Source organism: Athene noctua, chromosome 8, assembly GCF_965140245.1.
Source record: "Athene noctua chromosome 8, bAthNoc1.hap1.1, whole genome shotgun sequence".
NCBI lineage: Eukaryota > Metazoa > Chordata > Aves > Strigiformes > Strigidae > Athene > Athene noctua.
Window position 1 is genome coordinate 19,922,467 of NC_134044.1, and position 13,738 is coordinate 19,936,204.

The 13,738-nt window shown below is 39.1% G+C and overlaps 1 protein-coding gene across 1 annotated transcript; it reads left to right on the top strand.

Moving 5' to 3' along the window:
- Positions 1–970: 970 nt before the first annotated feature.
- Positions 971–10,844, top strand: FETUB (fetuin B). Its single transcript, XM_074912672.1, is given in 9 exon segments — positions 971–1,192; positions 5,582–5,644; positions 5,646–5,690; positions 7,103–7,190; positions 7,732–7,898; positions 8,818–8,883; positions 8,885–8,932; positions 9,854–9,943; positions 10,428–10,844. Coding segments are annotated over 9 exon segments (1,206 nt in total).
- Positions 10,845–13,738: the final 2,894 nt, after the last annotated feature.

Here is a 13,738-nt window from a genome sequence, read left to right on the forward strand (position 1 = left end):
TTTAATAGCCTTGGTTCACTTATTGACTGTTTCTTCCAGTATCTTACAACAGCTTATTTTGCACCATCCCACCAACAGAAGTGAAGTCTTTGGGGTGAGAACAAAACTTACCACATCTATGCCACTATATTCAATTACAGTGAATGTTAAGTCCCAAATAAACACAATGGAAATTTCTACTTAAAAGCAGACACACTGATGAAACCATTAATTCTTTACATTCCCTTGTTATTATGTTATCTAAGAGTATTTAATGCCTTGAGCAGGCCATTTATCCACAAGCTTCTTGTCTGGACATGGATTGTATTTTGCTGGCTTTGCCTGGGTTAAGGGTTAACATTTATCTGTAGGTATTCAACTGAGTAGAAATACTCAAAGAATTAATCCAAACTAAGCTTCCTATCCCAACCAAACTGACTGTGTATAACAGAGAGTCGGTATATTTGCTTAAAGTTAGCATTTAACAAACACAAAGTGTAAAATTAGTTGACCTTGTGGCCCTTATCCAGTTCCCATTAAAACTACTGAGACCTTTCTCATTGTCTCATCTGGGAGAACTGGACCACTGACAGAAAAGGGCTGGAGCCAGACCTGTGCTGCATGCAGGTTTATTTAAGCAATTCTGGTTTCTTAAAAAAGCAGCTTTGTGCATATATTCTTGTCCTTTGCGATGAGGTCAAAGTTACATGATCTGCCCAAGTGAAGTCTGAATTGGAGATGTAAAGACAGAAGGAGAAAGTGCTCTCTGGTCTCAGAGGGAGTGACAACACTTTTGTAAAAACTTGTAATCATTGACTTAGTGTTTGCTGTTGCAGCTGTGGATTTAAAGGTGATGGTCAATAAGTAATAGAAAGGGGACACAAGTTTATAAAGAGACGCAGCTTCATTACAAAAGCCTGCTATCTCACACAGGTCAGTCCTTCCTTACTGACTTACCCTTCTCATCTGCTGCACTGGTTTTCTACGCAGGATGGTTTTACTTGTTCCAATGCTCTTTGGCATACAGGCGCTTTACTTCGGTGGTGCCTCTCCTCCTGCTAGAAAAGCACCAACTGCACTGCTTCCCCTCGCCTGTGATGACACTGCAGTAGAAGAGGCTGCAGATCTGGCTCTTTGCCAGAGTAGTGCTGACCAAAAAGAGGACTACATACTTAGTCTCTGCTGAATTTTCAGTGTCTGAAAACATCCTCAGGTAAGCTACCTGCTTGTTCTGTATCTATTTCTCCCACGAAGAGCCCTGTGTCTGTCACTGTTTCTTAGCAATATCTATTTGACCTAAGAAATATTTCAAAAGACAAATGTAAAGTTACAATCATAGGACTCCAGAGGCCATGTCAACTTTATGCACAGATGACTAGAAACAGTTTCATCACCACTGTGAGCAATTAGAGAGCAAATCTCAGTCACGATTCTCTGCTGCCTGCCCCTGGAATAGCTCCAGGCATCAATTCAAATTTGGTATGAAACACCACTACTCTGATTTAATTTCATTTTACACCTTCCTCCCACTGCCTTGAGCAGTTGGAGTGCAAAGGCTATTAAGTCATGGTGCATTTTGCACAAAAGGTGTAAGCACTAACAGGTGTAAACACATCCAGCTTGGGACCAGGGAATTCCTTCACAGACCTCTAAATGATGACTCATTCTCCAGCAGAAATCTGAAACCAGTTCAAGTGCAAAAATTATACTGGAAATACCTATGGAATATAACTCTCATATCCTCAAGTATCTTATTTCTCTCTGTGTGCTTCATTTATTATTATTTTGTGTTACAATAGCTGAATTTACTGGCACTGGCCAGGAACAACTTGAAATGAGTGCACAAGGCCCACAGCACACACGGCACTGTGGAAGCATGCCACTAACATTCCCTGCCATGCTTGCCCACTTCCCATAATCTTACCTGAAAGGCTAATTTCCAAACCCTTACAAAAAATCAGGCTTATTGCTAGATGTTTAAAGATCTGAACTGGCAAGGATATGACACTACTTCCTGCTGCTCTCACAAGGACATAGTTTCTGCAGTCACGCTCTGGTCTCCAGCAATCTGAGATCTCACAACTAAAGATGCAGACTGTGCTGTGTTTTGCACTATGTTCTCTATATTGCTTTGCTCAGGTGACAGAATGTGCCCACTAAGCAACTGGATCAGGTCCCTTGAGAATTTTTTCCACATAGGATGACTCTGAGCTGGCCCAGAAGCCACATCACTAGTCATGGAGTTAGGTACTTAGCCCCCCATCCTGAGGCTATTTCCTACTGACAGTAATTAGAGGACGCCTGTGACCACCCTAGAGTGCAGCATGGTGGGTGCAGACATGCTGAAAACCACTTCATTCATCTCCCTGCTTCCCCCTTCACCTGTGCCAGGTATATCTCAACACAGAAGAAATTTGGTCCTTGTTTGTGATTTGATCTGTCACTTAATTCCCTAGAGACTTAACTTATTGCCTTAGGGCATTTGTCATTTGGGGGTTTAATTTACTTTTATTCTTATATTTTGCATCTAATACGCTTATCCTGTTAATAAGGTGTTTTAAGACACTGTAACAACAAACTAGACAACCTAAGTCCTTTGTCACATTTTTGCTGCTGCTGGGACTGAGTACGTAAGGAGCAGTCAGCTACATCAGGGATGTTCATGGACAGTAACAATCCTATGCAACCTTCTATTCACCTCAAAAAAATCAAGAGTTGGTTGGGTGTTTTTTTTTGTTTTTTTTTTTTTTTTTTGTTTTTTTGTATCAGTCAGTGGTCCTTCCTCTCTTTTTTTTAGCCAATACTCAGGATAAAAACATTTTCAAAGTTACTTCAAATTCAAACCTGCCCTTAAGCAACCTGTGGTTCAGTTTTGCTCTAATTGAAACTAATGAGCCATCTGCTATTAACTTACATGCAAGTAGGACAGAGCCTTTCTCTCATACAAGATGCTTGTGATTAACTTCACTGACAGGCACTTAACCAAAATTACAAAACATACCAAAATATTTCATTTCTTTCCCTTGCACAGGTCACCCTGCTACAAAGGCAATGCTGTGCTGCTGCTGCATCTCTTCTGTCCCCCAGGCTCCCCAGCCTGCATTGCAGCATCAATCCTAGCATCAGCAGCACTGAGGAAGGGATCTTTTTGACAATGCAGAAAAAAGTTTTTATTCAATACTAAGCAGATGTCAAAAAGGCCTTTTCATAACGATCTTTTAATGAAAATTAAAATAACGATGATGAAACCTTCAGAGATCTGCTGAGCTCTGAATAAACCCCAAATTATCCTTTCCCCAGCGGAGAATGTTACATGCAGAAGCAGGTAGACAAAAAGATGTGTAGATTTTATAATAACCTCATCCATGTATGAGACCTGATATTACACATTAGAGCTACAGGCAACAGGAAATACAGTTGGGTCCACCCTGGTTGCATTTAGTATTTCCAAGATCATCAAGCTTTACAATCAGACTTCATGATTCAGCTGAGTAAACCCATCTACCATCAAACACATTTGACTATAAGAACATTTCTTTAATGAGATATGTGTGTGCTTTTGCCTCCAGAATACCCAAACAACCAACTTGAAAGCTCAAGTCACCAGTCCCAACTTTGGAACACTTTAAAGATACACATTTTTCTTGGCTATTACTTCTTCATGCAAGTTAGATATATTTGAAGTTACAAGGTTGTACCACATGCTGCCCTACTCAAAAAACACAGTTTCATGAAATGGCAATTACTCTTTGGTCAGTCCTAGTTTCTGTTTACTGATGTAACCTGTATTACCTACCATATTAAGGAGACCTGTCATCATGGTATTTAGGTACCTGGTACATAAACAGATAATTACTATTAGTTCCTTCCACAGAAGGATCTATGCAGCCAGGTGGGGGGATACTGCCACACTGCTGCACCTCAGCTTCACTCTTTGTCAAAATAGCTTTTGATCTTTTCACAGCCTTCAAAATTACACTTATAATTAAACCTCAGGATTAGTGTAGATAAACCTTGAGAGCTCAGCACAAGGCATTACCAGATTACTTCTTTGAACACGTAGGGAAAAAAGAGGATATGAAAATATAAAAAATGGTATAAACCATGATACATTGCATATGTAAGAATATAACTTAGAGACAAAGGTAACAAAACAATTTACTCATTCTTTCTATTTATTTTCTATTTATTTTGCTCTTTTATATTTAAAGGGTTTAATATTACATTTACAAGTGTATATGGTAGAGCTCACATAGAATCACTAACCCAGCCTCTTTCTCGAGATCTCTATACTGTGTGACCAGAATAGTTTGCATCACTCAGTCTCCTCAGAACTCAAGAACAGATATTTCTTAGTAGTATAAAAGTACTATTTCCAAGTAGTATAAAAAAAATAAGCCAGGAGTACTCCAGCCTTCAGATGCCCTATTGACTGGTCTTTAGTTGCTGTTAAACAGAAATCTAAACTGAAGCCAAAACTGTACAGATACTGGTCCCAGACTCCTACAAGACTCTTGCCCCATAAAGCATTTTCTCCATATACCAGTGAAATCAACTAGGAATGAATGAATACTGCTCTCATGCAGTTTTGTCTTTTTCTCCCTGTTCAGCAAAGACATAACCTCAGCCTAAACATACAGTTAACACTCACATCTAAATTCATTAGGATGTATAAATGACAGCAGATCTCTTCTCAGCTTTCCACTACAGAAAATAAAATACAATCCTATTAAGCTGTATCCTTGATAAATATCCTGGAAAGGTGCTTACCTGTATCTACAGTGGAAGGAGAACAAGGAGCTGCACCATGCAGCAGCTCATCTTTCTGTACTACATGATGTAATCACTAGCTATATGGAGCTGTAGTTTTAGTCTTTCCCTGTCCCTCTCTCATGGAAATATGTTTGCCCAAAAGTTGAGCCCTAACTCTTTGTGCTCCTGTGCTACAGTCAGCTGAATAAAAGTTTCTGGATTTAAGCACAGGCTCAGAACTCAAGCACTAGACTCAAAGTTTGAGTCAGAGACATTCATGTAGATAGGCAAGGTCTCTCATAGCACTTTCTGATATCTGAGAGAATATTTAAGTTGTCTGCATCAACACAGTCATTGCCTCTCTACAGCAAGTGCAAAGCATCCATGTTTGAAGAAGACACTACTCTTAAGAAATAAAATATTTCTGTTTCTAATGCCTACTGGGAATGTTCCATGTTAGCAGTTTCTAATTATTTGTGGTATTTATTGTCTATGCCAAAATAACCTACCTTTCAAATCTAATCATAAAATGCAGTTGACAGCGAAAACATCACCATGTTTAGTCCTTATTATCAGGTTCTGGTTCATGCCAGAACCAGGAGGATAAAACTGACTCTAAAAGGCTGTTCTTTAATTAAAGCTGGCTAGATGCATGACCAAGCCTGTTCTAACAGGGCCCAAATCTCACACACTTTGCCACCATCGAGAATTTGTCCCATAGGGTGTTCATTTTTCACAGTATCTGTGTGTCCCACCCATGTGTTTTGTGTTTCTCCATCTCTCCCTTTTATGTGTCCCTACTTTGTTCTATATAAAACTGGGGTATGAGCCTTTCTTTTTTTATTTGCAGATCACTGGTTCTGTTTTCTATCTCATCTTGGATGTAGTAGATACTGAATGCCATGTACTCAGCAAAAAAGCTGTGGAAGAACTGTAGAGTCAGATTTGCTCATACAGTTGTAAGAATTTTATTTTCTTATTTAATCTTAGATATAATGAGTTACTCAGGTACTACTGATCACAGCAAAATCCCTACACATGCGTTCAGTAGGCTGAAGAGGTTAGAATAAATTAAACCCCATTTTTTAAGGCCCACAGTTTTCCTCTGTACTTTCTAGTCAGTTTATAGACTGGCAAGATTTATTTTTTAAAATGAAAATTAAAAGAACATTTTTAACCAAAACTAATAAGCAGACATAACTAAATAGCCATGCTAGGACACTATTTAGGATAAAAGGTTTACTTTTTATAGCAACCCTGTAAGAGTTTATTTTAAAGACAGTCTGTCAAGAAGGGAATAAAAGAAACTCACTTTTATATAACATGCGATTTTTGGTTTAGTTTAATTCCACTTTTATTCTGACAACTTTGCAAAAATTGTACTGAAAGAGGAGAAAAAAAGAAAGCTCAGCAAGAGAAGCTGCAAAGACAGAAAGTGATCTAAGACTGTTGCTACAGGTGACCAAAACGATTCTGAACAAGTGAAAAAAAAATCTTGTAAAATGAAGAATGATAAGAAAGAAGTTTCACATGAAAAGAAAAGAAGTTATTATTAAATTGTCCTGGGCTGCTTCTTAGGTCAGTTTTCATTTTTAAATGAAAAACTGTAAAAAAAAAAAAAAATTCTGCTCACTTCTGCTTACAGTGCTTTCAGCAGGAAAAGGGTGCAAAGAATATCTGGTCAATATGGCTTCTGTGAAATAAGGTTTATTCTGTGAACAATGGCTTCTGTGAAATGAAGAAATGTGTGTGCTAGAAGCATTGATCATAAAGCTGGCAATCTTTAAGAAGCACTCAGAGAATATACATTGAACTTTTAAACATAAAGGCATATGGATAAAAACATAATGGATAGTAATAGGCCAGTATTTTTTTCTGCCATAAAGTAAGAGTTTCTTTGTGTGCAAGGGTGATCTTACTGTGCCACTAAACTGGTTTAGGATCTTTCCTACCACTCCTGTTCCTTACTATGGACACAGGGAGGAGTAAGGTGGAAGATCAGCGACTGGATCCAGACACTGAGCTGATCTCCAGGTTTAAGCTCTCTGGGTTCTAGTGTGGGAAGCCTGGCCAGGGAAAGCACTCTGTGACACTTGAGCACTCCTTAGCTGCCAGAAGAGTGGCCTTGTGTAGGCCACCCTGCAGTCAAGCACTGCACCTGTGTAGCTCAGAATTACACTGGGGAAGATCTGACCTTTAAAGGAGATGCTTAGAAATGTGCTTCATTGTCATTTGATTATTAACACAACTTTTTTTTCTTGCAAAGAATTTCATGATTGCAAGGGGAAAATTAACCACCCACTCACTAGGTACTAGATGATCAGTGCAAAGCGTGCAATATTAATTGTTTCTAAATGTTTATATTGTTTAGGTTTAGGGTCAATGCAAAGCAATTATCTACATTAATCAGGCAAGAAATATTGCTCACCTAAATACTTACGAGTGCATTTTACAACCAGGTATGTCTTTATTTAACACACTTACTTTAAATGAGACTGGAAAAACACTCTTTACCATATAGCATTACTTTAAATTTTAATTGTAATTATGGCACCACAGCATCTTCATTAGCTTTCAGCTGCCCTAATTTTCTCAAGTCAGTGATCATAAGGCCAGTGCGGTGCTGCAGCTCAAAGCAGTGCAGTAATAATTGTTTTCATCTCTGGTAAACCCAGCATAGCCTCTACATCGGCTCTTACCCTTCCGGTCCAAAAAGCGTTTTTATGGGTTTCTGAAAGGCAAGTGAAAACAGCAAGGCCACTGTCAGTAGGCTAAGCTTTTTTCTGCAGTGTCTTTGCCTCCACTCTAACATTTTTATGGGTCTGTAAATTCATAAAGATTCAAAATCATTAAGTGAATCAAGCCACGTATTGTTATTCTGGGGGACTGGAGGACAAGTGGATACAGTTGGGGCATAGATGCATTTACAGTGACCTACACTATCAACATGCTCTGATGGTTATGCTTTCTCTAATGACATTGTTTTGTTTGAATAAAAAGTTCCACACAGATGTATTTGGACAGTATGTCCTGACTGCCCAGGTGATGACTGTCCAACTGAGCCCAAATATTTGAAGGCTGCTGTTCGAAGCCTTGCCAAGTTCAATGAAGAGAGTGAACAAATTCATTCTTTTTCTGTCTTCAATGTCACAAGAACTTCAATGCAGGTAAGCCAAAGCTCATCTGACTTGCTTTAGCCCTCAAGGAGTATGCATCCACTTGTTTTACTTTATATGATTTGTTATGTCTTACAGATTGTTTACAATTTGTATCTGTTTAGTACAGAGAATACTTCTATGCAGAATTCTCCCAGGAAATAAGCATCTGCATTGATCCAAGACTTTGACTCCATTTATTGCAAAAAGAAGGGCTTTATGTAAAACTCAAGACACAGTTTTGCAAAGTTTAAGAAAGCTTCACTGCGAGCTCTGTCTTCTGCCACCACCATGAATTAGTGACTCCCTAGTAGAAAGTATTTAATAAAGCACAGTCATCTCTTCCAACACATACCTATAACTCACCGAATGAGTTTAAACATGGCTGAAAACTAATTTTCAGAGTTAATTATATCCTGGGTAGATTCCATTTGTTTACCACAGTAATATCCAGTCTACCTAAAATTCATTATGTATAGATAACAAGGTGGTTTTCACTCTTTGTCTCAAACTATTAGATATTACAATACAGTATTTTATCGCTCCCATTTTCCAACCCTTGAGGTATTTGCATTTCAGAAATAGAAAAAGTAATCCTGTTCATTAAAGCAGCCAGATATTATCCACAAGGCACTGAAGAGGGTCTTTGGATATGTAGTTCTATGTGGATGCTAACTTATTACAAAACCCAAACTCATTTCAGCTACAGCTAATCCAGGAGTTACTAAAATTGTGCATATATAAGTAAAAAGCAACCAGGCAATAAAGCAACAAATCATTCTCCTGTAATACAACTAACAGTAATGTCCCAAGCATAACCTGCTCTTCCACAGTAAGCAGAAGTGTTACATCTCTTTCAAGGTCTGTAGGATTCTTCCTTCTTCCTGACACATGGCACGAGGTCTAATTGCCACTGGTCTCTCATTAACAGTGGGTCATTGGTCCTGCATATTTTGTAGAGTTTTTAACTCAGCAGACATCATGCTCCAAAACTGACACAAATTGCTGACATCTCCAAGTGCAAGCCACTTCCATCAGAACTAGCTGTAAGTACTTTTCCTTGTATAAACACTTATTTTTCATATACTATAATTCCTTAGTGAATACTTAGCCTATCCCTTTGGTTCTTAGCAGACAAGGATCAAAGCCCACAGGTGTCTTTTTATGGGTTATAGCTCTATACTGTCTTTCATCTGTACAAACTGCTTTAGAATAGAGAATACATTTCAGTAAAAGTTCTGAGTTCTTACCTAGAAGACCATGAATAAAGAAAACAGAAAAAAACACCATCCAGAAAAAGGCGGGGTAGCCGTTGCCTTACAAAACTGAATCATTCTTAAGGATTTCTTCCGAGTAAACAGACATAGACAATAAATCACAAACAATGCATAAAGCGTATATTCATACCACAATCAGATCAGCTAAGGAAAACATTTAGGAACTCCAGAAAAAATTATAAGAGAAACTGAAAGACTAAATGGGCATGCTGCCAAGAGGTAAGATTTCAAGCCTCATCTGAACCAAGCTCCAAGCCATGTCACCTACAGCCCAGTAAAAACACAACTATTACAAACAACATTTTTTCACAGTTTCTTTCACTAGTATGGTATGAAATTGGTTTTGCCTGAAAAATGGTATTATGTTCTATTACAAACTTGCCTGCATGGATATATTCTGCTGCAGCAGAGTTTAAGTGTGATGTTATAGCTGGGCCTTAAGTAGCCAGCTTAGTTTTACTATCATGTTACCTAACCCTCCTTCGCAAACATAAAGCCTTTTTTTCAAAATACTGCCTGTCTTTGTAAGCTTGTCAATCCCAAAATAAAAGTTTGCCCAAGCTGCTTATCCCTACAAATACGTGTAGAAGCTATAACTATTCAGCCTTTCATAATCACTTATTTGACAAGATAGGAGCTAAGTATCAGTGCTACAATGTGAAAAAAAATGCTTGCATTTTCTTCTTCCAGCAGATAGATTTCTGCAAAAGCTCTGTAGTAAACAGTCACTTGGAACACAAACGATTTGTCACAATATCCTGTGAAATCTACAGTCTGCAGGTATTTGTTAATCTAATCTTAATATTGCAAGAGTAATAGTCCTTTACAAAACAAGAATTGAACTCTTGAAAGCCCAGCCATTTTTAACTCTTCTTATTCACAAAGATACGGGCTTCAAGAAAGTGATAACGCCAAATCAGGAAGAAATCTCTCTAGTGATAAAACAGTGTTGCTAGGTGGATAAAAAGGCAATAGAATAAGTATAGAGTCAATCATACAGAATGTGCTCAGAATATTCTATAAAGAAATTGTAAATAACAAAGGAATACAAAGAGCAATAACTGTGTAGTTACTCAACTTTCATGCACCAATCTCCACTGGCATAAGAAGTAGTTACATCTGTCTATCCTTTGAGCTTCTATTCTGCAGCTAGTCTTTGCAGCTGGAATTGCAGCAGATCCTTAGTGTGAAAGGTGACCTTCTTCATATCTGAAAGAATTTGGAATAGTTTCAATATAGGTAATGCTTACTGTCTGTTATTTAGGATCCTGCCACTGAAGAGAGGAAACTGCAAGCTATCCAGACATCTGGAAAATCCAGCCAGAATTGTCAACAAACTTTCCCTTCAGAAACTGATCCTTTCTCCCCACATCTAGAAAAAACAGTGGGCTCCATTAAAATTCTACCCCCTTCAAATGAGGACATCTCTTTCCAAAACCTAACAGAAAGTTAAAATGAACATAAAGATCGAAAACCAGTCCCACCTGAGACTGCAGGATCTGCACCCAGTTTTGATGGAGTAGACTCAGTAGACAAACAAGACTTGACCAAACCAGTTGCTGGACTGGTTATTCTCCCTTTTCCTGAAGAACTTTCTCTATCAGAATCATGCCCAGGGGAAGCGAAGGTGATAAATTCTATCCTTCAGCCTTTGCTACCTAAAAAGCCTACCAAAGTGTAGCCAGCATCCAGTCACCTCAACTACCTGCAACAAAATAACAGCCACAACGGCAACCTGGTCTTTCAATTTGTGTAATATCTTTAAATAAACAAAATGCTTATTACAATTTCATCTTTGGAGCTCTCAGTTTTAAGAAAGCACATGAATAGATTAGAAAAAGAAATTTAACTGGAGCATTTTCCAACAAAATAATTTGGATTTTAATTCTAAAATTCCTCCCATCAATAAGAGCATACAGGAAAGGTAACTGAGGAGGGTAAAAGTACTTGGAGGGCTGAGACAGCCCAAAGGCATCAGAAAAAAGTACCCTCGGTAGCAAAAGTCTGTCAGGGCACCGTGCAGGCTGGCTGCTGCCCAGGGGATGTGAGAGGGAGCCAAGCGTGATCAGCAGGCTGGCAGGGCAGGGTCTGTGCCGTGGTACCTGAGCGAGGCGAGCAGGGCAGCCCCGGGGATGGCAGCCGGGTTACAGGAAGAGGCCAGATCACCCCATGAGTTCATGGGCGATGAGGCAGGCCTGAGGTGAAGCCAGGAACATGAGCTAGCAAGTCAGGGACGGTATATGGTCTGATTATGGTAACCAGAGTCAGACACAGCCCAGGGATCTCCAAGCAAGTCCACGGTGATGAGGCAGGTCTGAGGTCAGGCCAGGAAGACAGGCTGCAGGTCCGAATCTGGTCTGGATCAGCAGGGTCCACGGCCAGGCACGGCCACAGCTGCGAAGCAGCAGGAGCTGTAGCTCAGGCAAGGCCACAATGCTACAGCCTCAGCTTAGGGCAGCTCCTGTGGGAAGCGGCGTGGGCTTGGCCCTGGCTGTGGCCTCCCCACAGCGCTCCCTGGGAGCCTGTCCCCAAGGCCACCGAGGGAAGGGGAACAGCCCCAGCCCGTGCTGTCACTGCGCTGGCCCTGAGCCCTGGCATCCAAGGAGGAGGGGTGCTCTGAGCGCCCTGAGTCACACCCGGTGTAATGGTGTATCAACAGGGAAGAGGACTTCCACGCTGCTTAGCATTAAAAGCTAGTGGGCTTTTATTATTTTATGGGTTAACTTCTTAATTAAAATGTGATGAGCTTAGCCTATTTTTTTATTTCCCCTGGAAGATCTCAAGAAAGATTATTTCTTTCCTAATGCTTTATACCCTCACTTAAAGAAAGCGGAAAAGGCTATGCATGTGTGGAAACTCTGCACATAATTCTGGCTGGTGGAGAATCAAGCCCACGCTATTCAGATTCTTATGTTTTACTGACCCTGCTGTGCAGGAAAAATGATGATTTACAAAATCAGCCTAATTCTTCCTTGAGATAGGTCATATTAACTGCTTTATAATAAAAACCACAGGGACACTCTACAGCCTGTAGCTAAGAAAAATCAATTTCACTAAAGCCAGACATAGCAACTGTACTGACAATAACAAATATAAATAAAAGAAGAAGAAGAGTGAACATGGGAAAGAAATGGCATTTGTGGCCAGGATTACACTGATATTTGCAATAATTATGGGGTTCATATGACACTACAGACCCTTTCTCCAGTTGCCACCAGATCTGTAAAATCATTTGTTCAAAAAAACCCCATCAATAAAATATTGTTTCTGAAGCTTTTATGCTGTTGAATGATCCCTAGAGACGCTGGATAATTTTTCCATTCAAAGAGTCTTTCAACAAAAAATTATGGTTTTGTTAAAATATTCTGGCATTATGAAATTTGATTAAAATGTATTCTTTTATTATTATAAATAAAATATAAATAAAAGTATTATTTTGAGTGGAGACAAAATAATATTGAAATACTGTATGGAGTTATGTTCACAACAAATATGCTTGTTTTTTCAGTTTGCAAAACTTAAAAACATAAATTTTATATAAAGGAGTAATTTAATTGCTTCAAAGATTAAAATAAGCCAGAAAGTGCTATGTGAAACACATGAACAGAGCCAAAAATTTCAATTCCACATCACGAGAAATTTCAACATATTTTGATTTCATTCATTTCATTGTAGAAAACAATTCAAAATCAGGTAGTTTGCCAAAAATCATAAAGTTCAAATTCTATCCAATTTTTATCGCAGTATGAGCTCTAGGCTTTGTCAGCATTCTCCTTTTTATCAAGTCATCAAATTACAGCATCTTGTTTTTCCCTTGGGAAGTTTCACCTTTGCCAGCTCAGGTTTCCCTAACACAACCAGTGTGTTCTGCCTCCCTGCACAGGTGTCACTCCATGTCCTCAGACAGAGCAGGGCTGGCTTTAGTGACAAGAGCACTGGGGCAACAGACTGTCACACTTCAGTGATTTTCAAAATGCTTTTTTTTGCCCCTCTCTTCAGTTAATCCCCATACTTCTCACTTCTGCTATTTAATAAAGTGATTTATTTTATTAACTGTTTGCATGTTGATTCTAATCTCACTGTGGCTCCATCAGTTTAATGACACTACTGAGATTTATATCAACATATGTAACTGGATTCTTCCCCAAAAGGAGTACTGGTGAAGAAATCATCTTCATTAACTGCTGGCCACAGCCAAGAATACCCTGTCTCACTTAGTTCTCTTTCTTGACTACAGATGCTTATAATAGTAAATTGAGCAGGAACAGCAGCAAGTGAAGATAAATGGAGTTGGTGTGAACATAAACAGGGGGAATTAAAGAGAACATCTGAAAAGTCTGGATCCACAGTTTTGAGTCTTGAGTTTGAATACTGTTTAGCCTGTTCCACAGGCAAGGCTCACAAATTACATCAATACTTTCTCTAGCTTGGATCTGAGATTTGGGTTCAAAGACTTCTATGATTCAAAAATAAATACCAGAAGGGGTGTTTATCTGAGCGGTAACTATCTACAGTGCAGACCAGCAAGCATCAGTGGTCAGTGCAGATTCATGGGCATTTCCTTTATTTGCTGTG